This window comes from Corythoichthys intestinalis, chromosome 13 (assembly GCF_030265065.1).
Source record: "Corythoichthys intestinalis isolate RoL2023-P3 chromosome 13, ASM3026506v1, whole genome shotgun sequence".
Lineage (NCBI taxonomy): Eukaryota > Metazoa > Chordata > Actinopteri > Syngnathiformes > Syngnathidae > Corythoichthys > Corythoichthys intestinalis.
Genome location: NC_080407.1, coordinates 41,080,650 through 41,091,040, shown reverse-complemented (window position 1 = coordinate 41,091,040; position 10,391 = coordinate 41,080,650). Strand labels below are relative to the sequence as shown.

The following is a 10,391-nucleotide window of genomic DNA, read 5'->3' as shown; positions in this document are numbered from 1 at the left end:
AGATTTTGGCATGAACAAATGTAATAACAAAGATATAAAAAAAATATTGATAAAGGAATATTATCCATACCAAATTAAAAGAATATATGTTTTGTAACATTTTGAGATTGATAAAATTAAGAAGATAAGAACGAACTAATTGTCATTTCCAGTGCCTCCTAAAGCAAAAGAGGTGCAATTCAAAATTTTAAATGAAATTTACCCAACAAAAGAATTTTTAAGATTAAAATTTGGTTTTGAAGCAAATAATTGTACTTTCTGTGAGGTGGACGTGGAAATTTTAAATCATGTGTTTTTTCGCTGCAATTTCTTCTGGGGTCAATTAAAGACTTGGCTGCAATCAAAGAATATTGATATGCCCCTGACAAAAGAAATAATTTTGTTTGGTGTTAAGATAAGAACTTAGAATTTGTTTTAAATGTAATAATGCTTACGGGGAAATTTTTCATTCATAAGTGTAGATTTTTTAAAACGAAACCATTTTTGCCTCACTGGAGAAATGATTTCTCTATCTTTTGGAAAGCGTTGGATTTGATAGATGGAATTTTCTTTATTTAAACAATTTAAGTTGATTTAAAAAGTCCTCTCTCAAAAAGAAATTCATTGAATGTTCTTTTACTTTTGTGTTTGTTGTTTTTTATTTTTGTTGTTGTTGATGTTGTTGCTATGGTCTGCTTGGTTGTGTGCTTAAGCTCAATCTATAGTATTCTATTTGATTTTGATACTTGAATGCTTTGTTTTGTTTGTATATGGTTTAAAAAAAAAAAAAAATATATATATATATATATATATATATATGCATGCGTGCGCGTGCGCGCTATAGCTCAAGCGTATTGACGTAAGTACATCTGTGAATTGGCATGTACGTAGTGATGGGTGCGTGAGACCTCATGAAGCGTGTCGACACAGTGACACACTGTGTTGACACAGTGTGGATACTGTGTCATTGGATACTGACACCTGCTGGACATAAAAAATCCCTACAGGCAACCCACTTGACAGACTGACACTGAATTGACGACATAGTAAAATCAAATCATTTAAGCCTGCATTCATATTGCATTAGTCCATATCTTTGAATTATGTGCACATATGTATATTATAATGTGAAAATATAAGTAATAATGAATGGGTGAATGAGGATGCTTGTGGACTTTTTGTTCTGATAAAATTTTATTCAAAAACATAGTTTTTTAAAAAGTTTTTTTTATTTTTATTTTTTTTTTAAACAAGCAATTTCCCCTGCTGTGGACAACACACACTCGCATGGAACCAACGATGCCAGCATGCACAAGAATTTCTTAGCCATCAGAAAAAAAATTGGACAATACATAAATTATAACTTAATTACCGATTTCTAATAAATTACCAAAAAAGCTATTGTGGGAAAGTAAAGGAATGGCTCTATACCTGTGTTTATCTTGGGTATATCAGAAACTTCATTCTCGTGCTTGGCCCAATAATGCTTCAGCATTGAGGAGGTGGCTACTGTTTGTATCTGGTTGAAAGTACAAATGCGACATTTCACCTGCAAAAAAACATTACGTTATCCTTAAAGCCGCGCCATGCGACGGAATTCATTCACCGACGTTCAGCCCAGGAGTCATACCTGCGCGTAAGACGCGTCGCAGACGATAGGCGTGTGCTCTGACCATTATGCTATCAGGTTGAACGCCATTGGGTTTTCATGAAGGCATCAAAAAGGATATTTCCACGCACCGCAAATGACGCACCCGCGTGTAACCGTCACACTAATAAACTAAGAGTTACCTTAAAATTAATTGTATTTTGAATGGAAGATGACAAGTGCGTTTCCCTGTGTTACGTCCATTTCCACAGCATGTAGACAACGAGGACGTAACAGTGAGATGTGGATTGTTTCAGCAGCTCCATCGCGTTGACAGACGCTTTTCGTTATGAACCAGTTTGCCGCGTCATGACTGTGTTGACACAGTTCAATGAGTTCATGCATCGGTCACGTGATTTTCATGTGGCGATACGCGCACCGACGCAGGGGTTGCTCCATGAGCTCGGCGCGCGCGCCGGCGCATGAGTGTCACTGGACCCATCACTACGTACGGTATTTCACTTTACGTGACAGGCACGATATTTAATGTCGTCTAACACGAAACAGACAGATGTGTGCGTACACGTTTGCTCTTTTTTCCGACTTTAACATTTGTTAATAATACGCTCTGTGTGTGGATTCACCAATCGCTTTACATACGCATTTTTAAATGGGTCCTTTTAAGCGAACGCGTTACTATGACTCAAGAAGTAACAACGGGAGCATTTTTAAACAGGCATTTCACGGGAGAGCATTTTGACACTTCGGCCAATCATATAGCGGGAATAAGGAACGTCACTGTCAAGCGCAGGCCCCGCGGGTGGATAGTGAGGGGTGTTGATGCGCCCGTCACGATCGGGTAATGACAAGGGGAAGAGGATTAGTAATGATTTTTTCTGTGTGCGCATCTTGTATTTTTTAGTTAATTTCAGTCACTTAACGAAACCGAAGCTTCGACGACGTGTCCGACATTAGCCACATTACGGACTCAAACATCAGTCTTCAAGTCTCAGCACTCGTTGAAGGTTTGCAACCTACTTTAGTTTAGCCTAGCTGGCCAACCACTAACAAAGCTGCAAGGCACGTCGTCAAGCGTTGAGAAAATGTCCGGGAAACCGGCACTGGCTGCAGTAAAGTTCCAGGAGGTAAAAGAGGAGCCCCCACGCCACCAAGACTCGACTGTGTGTAAAATAATGCACGCAAAGGCTGTTCTTCACACTCTAGAAGGTTGGTTCTAGTGCTGCAATGATTAATTGATTAAGTATTCGATCAGAAAAAATATTCGAATTAAATTTTGTTGCTTCGAGTATCCGTTTAATTATTAGAATGCTCAAGTAGGTCAAAATCCAGCGTAGGGCTACTGCACCTTAAGGAGCAAACGGCAGGAGAAAAAAAAGTCTTAAATAGCATTACTATGTGAGTTAGAATCATCATTCGACTATCTATATACAACAATTTAGCAAAGCGCAGATGACGAGAAATTAGTCTTTTAATCTGCCGGTTAGGCACGCCTACCATTTTAGGGCTCTAGCGTCCCCAACAGGTGGATGACGTCAGCGGTAGAATGGGCTCATCGGTTTTACTATTCAGCCCATTGAGGGGGAATGATTCAGAACGAGGAAAACGCGACGGAAAGAGCCACAAAATGTCATTGTTTCAGTCTCTCTACTCCAATATTTTTACAGGATATTCTTTTTCTCCAAGTATTTTCCCCAGTAGCTATATAAATGGCTTGAGAAGGACCGGTCAGCCGGTCGAGGGGGAACTATTCACAACGAGGAAAACGCGACGAAGAGAGCTGCAAAATGTCATTGTTTCTGTCTCTTTACTTCAATATTTTTACAGGATATTCTTTTTATCCAAGTATTTTCCCCAATTGCTAAATAAATGGCATGGTCATGACAAATAACAGTCTTGTGCTAATTGGAATATGAAATAACAAAAAATGCACTTATTCAGGACGACATGGCAAAATTACTCCATAATGGTCAAAACTGTCGACTTCACCTTTACTGTCGCACCTCCCGAACGATATTTTATGACACCTGAATCAGACATATGTCATTTCCCTTCCCCAGGTTCGGAGAATGTAAACAAACCAAGAGGCGTGACAGCTAGCCGACATGCTAACCTGAACCGAGTGATGTTTCAAAGTCTTCGTAGCGGAAAATAACACATAACTAGGCCAGATTATTTGACGTGACGACTGGGATGTCGATTGTCTTGGTGGATCGGCAAACTGCCCGGCGGAGAGCAATTTACAGTTCGTTCCCCGGAGGAGGGCGGCTGCAGTTGTTGTGCAGCTAACGTGCACGAGGAGAGCTTTTTACATGCCTATCAATGATCAAACGTAAGTAGTCCTTTATGTAAATGACATTTGTAGTGTTTACTTTATAATCGCGATATTAATATTTGACATAATACAAAACAAGATGTTTACTCACTTCCTCGTAAGTCCAATGGTCCCACAGTAGTAGGGCTTGGCCAATATCCACCGTGAATGGGAACCTTTTGAAACTCCAAAAGGGTGCACACGCCTCTCCCTCATAAAGCAAGATGTTTCTGCAGCCGTTTGGCTGGCATGATGCGAAAAATAAACGTATTAATCCGCAAAATCAGCTGAATCCTTGGTCCTCATACACAACAGTATGGCTGTTTAGTGAAGAGGACGCCTTCTACCATGCACGTCACAGCGCCCTCCTCCTCAATGCAAGACCGAAGCCGGAAGTCACTCATTTTCATGGCGCGGGATTCAAAAAACTAAAAAAATATAGCGATCGCTTCCACACACATCCAAGCGGTCCATATCAGTCAGGAGCATAAAATACCGCGTGTATTATGAAATAAACATGGTTTTTCGTGTCACATGCACTAGAGCAGGGCGGTAAACCGAAAATTTACCGTCACCGAAATTCTTAACGATGACCGACGTAATTTTGACCATGTCGGTAAATTCGGTAAATGAATAAAACAAGAAAATATAGTCTTTTCATCCCGCTTTGATTCTGTGTTGTTCGTCTATGTTCATTCCCCTTTAAGAAAGCAGTGAATGTGCTTACGTAGGGAGTCACGTGATCATCAGGAAGCCAATCAAACAAAAGCCCGGTAAGCTAACGCTACAAGCAAAACGTGATGGAGTGTGGCTTAAGGGAGGTTCACCAAACTTTCAACTGACATTTAGTAGACTCTTGGTGGCATCCAGACGGGCTTTCACCCGCTGTCCTCCTTTGTTCTCACGATTTCCGGAGATGGTGCTTTGAGTGCTTTCTACTGGTAGCGAGGCTAACGCTAGCTAGCGGCTAACGCTACAAATGAACGTTATGGAGTCGGATAGCGGCTCTAACATTGTCGAAACGGCTGAACTTAATGAGTGGATTGGGCACGGACTGCATCTAGCAATTACTATGTGGCGTTGTTTTGTATCTGTCTGTGTGTGATTCCTCTGATAGCTTTTGTGATGGTAAAGCATTCAGCATAAAGTACAATCCAACGGCAAAACTTATAATGACTGAGAAATGGCCCCAGCTATTTTTATTGTGCGTGCATTTATTAAAAAATGCACTGGGGGGGAAAAAACCCCTAAACCATAAAGTAAACACTTGTATTTAATAATTATGTCACAGCAGCCATTAACAGTAAGTTGTCTTTTTGAAGTGTACTGTTCAAGCTGCAAGTCATTTGTGTTACAATTACATGTTTGCACAGGCATATTGATTTTGACAATGTACATTGTTCAAGTCATACACGCTGTTATAAATGTTCATACTTGAATTCTTATTGCTTACAATACATTTTTATAAACTTAATGTTTAGACTGCATGTACAATTGTTAAATACAGTATATCAAATTGAATGCTGGTAAATAAATCAACAAGAAATAGTTAATCTGTATTTCATGCATTGATTCAGATTTTCAAATTATATAACAGTCCGCTTGGGCGAATTTATCGGCATTTATCGTTATCGAGATAAATCTGCTCAATTTATCGTGATACATGTTTAAGGCCATATCGCCCAGCCCTAACATGCACCTTAAAACATGTTTTGTTTTCTGTTTCTCCTTGGAATAACGGTTGTTGTGATTTGGTCTAAACTAATAAAAGTTTATTTGATTTTATTTGACTTAGAACACATCCATAACTGAACAGTATGGACATGCAGGTGACAATGTTTTTTTTTTTAGGTAACCTATTGTGGTTCCTCAGTTTTATTATTAATATTATAGTTATTCTTTGTTCCGCAGCCCCTTTGAGCTCAGTTTGACCTTAGAATGTTTCAAAATGCACAAAAATTGGTAGGCAGGTCAAGACAGGTGCAATCTTTGATACAGTGTAAAGACAAATTCCAAATACACTAGCGTTCCCATGCAGTCATTCTTTGTCCCGCCGACGCTTTGAGCCCTACTTTGACCCCATCAGAATGCTTCATAACTCATCAAACTCAACAGCCAGGTTAACAATGACAAAAACTTTGATAAAATGTAAAAAAATAAATAAAAAAGAGAATTCAGAGTTGACAGTGAGGGGTGTTTCTTCAACAAGAAATAGGCTCAGTGCTTTAATACTGAATGGCGGCGATGATGGCAGACAATTTCGTTTGTAGTTTCAGCGACGAATACGACGTAGAAGGACGTAACGAATGTTCATCTAATGGTGACGAGGAGAGTTACGTAGCTTTAATCGGTGTTTTAGGTTACCAATTTGAGCCCAAACGAACGCCAATACAGCGTAATGAAACGGTCATGGAGGGGAGCAATGACACTGATGAAACATCGGCAGCAGATCGTGTGGGAAACACCAATGATTTGTTTTGCATTTCTTTTTGTGAAGCTGATACACCGTGACTGCAAAATAAAGGAATGCATAGAATAATTATCATTTATTGCGCTATCATAGCTTTTCGCTCTGCCAACAGACACAAATATGAATGGGATCAGAGGATTTGTTCTCTATATTTTACGAACGATAATTTATACATGTGTCCAGTCCTGTATCCAATGTGTGACATTTTTTTATTATAAAAGAGTACTCACTCTGGCCATTTCGAGCTTGGCTGCTCCCCTCCTTTGCTTAGCTTTAGCCTCCTTTACCAGTCATCGTCCTCTTTCTTGATATCTCGGGACATTTAGGTGGCTGCACCTGTATGGTCGGCACCGCATCTCCTTTGAGCAGCAATCTTTTAGCAAAACCCGATTTCTCTTGTCCATAGTTCGAGAAGCTTTCAGGTGGAAAATGCGCAACACAGAAAAGCGTGCCGGAGGCTGTGTCTAGAAAATTAGCCCTCTTTGCACGGACGAACGTTACCCATTGTCTGCGTAGTCCAGCTTTTTTTTTCGCGTTCAAGAACTCATGGATACTATATTCCGATAAATAGCTATTTGTACACCACATAGCACAGCAGTTTTGAACCATTTTTGAGATGTTTTGGTCAAACAAACCCCAACGCTACTCTCTCGTCGTTAAAAAACAATGGCACCTGGCTCCGCCTCGACTGTCAATCACTTGTCGTGACGTCTCCGCCCCATTCGGCTGTTTCCGGAACACTTTCGGAAATGTTCGTCATTTTCGATCTATTTTCGATAATTGCTCATTAATGTGATTTATTTTTTTGTTAACTTTATCAATATTTGTTATCTTGGCACATAACGGTTCTATTGATGTCTCACACCCCCTTTGCCGCTTCATACTCCTTAAAGGGCAACTGAAGAGCTTTTCGGATTTCGCTCTTGAGTGTTTTACTCAGTTGAATTGTATTAAATGCATCATTCGCTGTCTCAAAAAGTCACATAAAAAAAAAAAAAAATTTGACCGCGTAGTTTTTGAGTTATGGTCATAGCAACACCATAGCAACGAGGGACGTGCCGCCCTGCCGACCGCTACCTAATGACGTAACTTCCAGGGAGCCTCGCCACCACTCTGAACACGGAAATATAGCACCACGCTATCCTCGCCATATATTGCAAACATTTTCTGGGTTTTACTTGCGGGATTCGTCATGCCATCTTGATGTGTAGCGATGAATTGCTCACAGGAAGACTCGAGACTCTAGGAGTGGTCCAACAAAACTTCTGCAAAGGTTTGGATCATTTTTGTGAGCATGCATGCAGGTCCCCAATCGGCTCATTGTTTTCATCATTTCCGCCACGACAGCTTTGAAAACCTACAACAATGCAACCTTGGTTTTACAAACACGTAAGTAGAGATCCTTAATGGCTTTTATGATTCTAAAATGTAATGCACTTCTGTTGATAAACGAGGGGGACTCCTACTGCCTGTTTGTTGAAGCGTGACATTTTTTGTTGTTGTTGCTGTTGCCCTGTCATAAGTAGATAGGTTTGCTGACAGGTCTACTCAGGTGATTTTATGACTATATCAATAGGTATTATGTAAATTCAAATGTTCCCAGCACCAAATAGGTCCTTGGCTCGTTTTTTGGCCTGTCACAGGGTAAATATAAAGCCTACATATAAAAAACAATCCTCTGCCAGGCCCTAATGTATCAAATACATCTCAATTAAACAATAAGTATTATACTTCAACATCAAGGTCTGCCTATTTGAAGAGGGAACAATAGCATCAAATAGATGCTGCTTTGACTGGGGCATTATTATTTGATCACCAAGAAATTATTATTAAATTAAAATTAGGATTCATCCAATATTTTCATGCTGCTGTGATTTTTTTTTTCCCCCCTCCAGGAAGCCAAACATAAAAAATTAAGCGGCAGAAACCTTCAAAACGATGAAAAAAGTGTTGCAAGTCAGTCGCCACCCAGTTTCCCAAAATCAAGAGAGAGTCTGTCGAGTCATATGATGACCCAAGTGATGTGGTGTCCAGCGATGACTGAAGAGATCCTATGAGGCCTGCCAGTTGCTGAATTTCTTCCCTCTGCGACATCAGATGACGATGACTTAGGAGAAATAAATGTAGCAAAATTTGATGACATGAAATCATAAACTAGTCATATCGCCCCTACTCACATGACGTCACAACCACGCCTCCGCGCCATATTGTCCGTCAACTCGTCGTGTTTACGGATTACCGCTACATAAATTCCTCCTATTATGGCGTGTTTTTCTGCTCGTTAACATTAATAATCAAAATGGTGAAAGCGTGTGTGCCGGTTGGTTGCAGTAACAGAGAAGATAGACTGAGAGACCTGAAGTTCTACCGTATTCCGAGAGACCCGGAGAGGAGAGCGAGATGGACTGCTGCAATTCGACGAGAAAACTGGGCACCAAACGATCACCACAGATTATGTAGTAGTCATTTTATATCTGGTAAGATGCATTTAATATGTATTTAGAGGGTTTTGGGCTGTCAACCACAATTAAGATCATTGCGAGGCTAATCGCCGACAACATACAGTTTCAAATTCAAGATGTTTATTTCTTTTGCCATCATTATTTTTTGAATAATATTTAGCTGGTACCAAGTGAAAGAAGCTGGCCTCGTCTCCGGATCATCAGTTAAACAAGGGTGTCCGAACTTTTTGCAAAGGGGGCCAGATTTGGTGTGGTAAAAATGTGTTGGGCTAACTTGGCTGATTTACGTTGAACAATATATTTAAACAAATTTTAGAAAGCCCTTCTGTGTGTCACATTTGCTTTATTATTATTTTTTTAATTCATAATTTCAACAATCTCGCCTTTGTGGCGTCTCTTTCGACACTCAGGCTCTTGCGAAATACTGCTGCTGTGAAATTAAACTAGCTTCAAGTTGCTATAATTTCTCGCTGCGTATCTTCCCTGTAATGTTGTACAAGTCAGCGTGTCTTGTTTGGTAATATCGCGTCACATGGAACTCTTTGAAAACAGCGACTGTCTCTTTGCAAATGAGGCAGAAACAGTTGTTGCGTATTTTATTGAAGAAATAGTCCAATATCCACCTATCCTTGAAGCGTCGGCCATCGCAGTCAACTTTTTTTTTTTTTTTTTTTTTTTTAAATTGATTGTCGCCATTTTAGAAAATTGGAAGTAAAGGGTCACACCGGGTAATGTTGCTTAGAGTGCTGCTCTTAAAGTTTTTCAAAGTTTCGTGAGAATAGGCTGAGTTTCTGTGGACAAGATAGTTGTAGATTCAGGGTAGCGGATGTCAGGCAGAGACGGTGAAGACAGCGGGTCGAAAAATATCGATTTAGGCATCAAATATGGATCAGGTGAATGGATAGACTGAAGCTTTTCCACATAACGCCTTTTATGCAATGCATCCAATGAGTTTACAGCGTCTGAAAGCACCGGGGCTTCCATGAATTGCACTATAAATTGCACGACTAATTGAAACCATTGAGAATACGGATAAACAATGACGGACAATATGGCGGCCGGATACAGCGACACGTCATTGTGTGACGTTGGTGAGTGGGGTCTATATACAGTACACATTTTTTAAAAAGAAAAATGTAGTTACCTTCATATTTCAATGATAATGCTTTATCGTTGTATAGAGAACACTTAATGCTACAGAAAAGAGTAATTACATATTTCCCACTGCGATTATCATTTTCCAATGTTGCGCTAGTTCGTTGCTATCCTAACTTTTGTGTTGCGTACTAAATTTGTTCTTTGATGTGTGCCATTGTGTGCTTGGTGTAACTTAGCTTATATGTTGTGTAACAATCTGACAGCGAAAGCTGATGCTGATTCAACATAAATCTGGTATCATTTATTATTGTGGCCTATTGAATATTTTTTCAGAATGTAATATAATTACAATATATTATATACCAATAGAATACATTAAACAGTCAACAAAATGTGTTAATGTTGTTTACAATTTATGGTTTTATTTTTTTCATGTAATTCATGCCCCTGTCAGTGCTTCAG

The 10,391-nt window shown here is 39.6% G+C and overlaps 1 protein-coding gene across 1 annotated transcript in view; it reads left to right on the top strand.

Moving 5' to 3' along the window:
* The first annotated feature begins 2,406 nt into the window (after nt 1–2,406).
* The window catches only part of LOC130928941 (gastrula zinc finger protein XlCGF26.1-like), a 35,130-nt gene continuing 27,145 nt past the window's right edge, over nt 2,407–10,391 (top strand). The window contains exon 1 of the mRNA XM_057855776.1: nt 2,407–2,794. Within this exon, the coding sequence (XP_057711759.1) occupies nt 2,671–2,794 (124 nt within the window). The 5' untranslated portion in view covers nt 2,407–2,670. The remainder of the gene's footprint in view (nt 2,795–10,391) is intronic.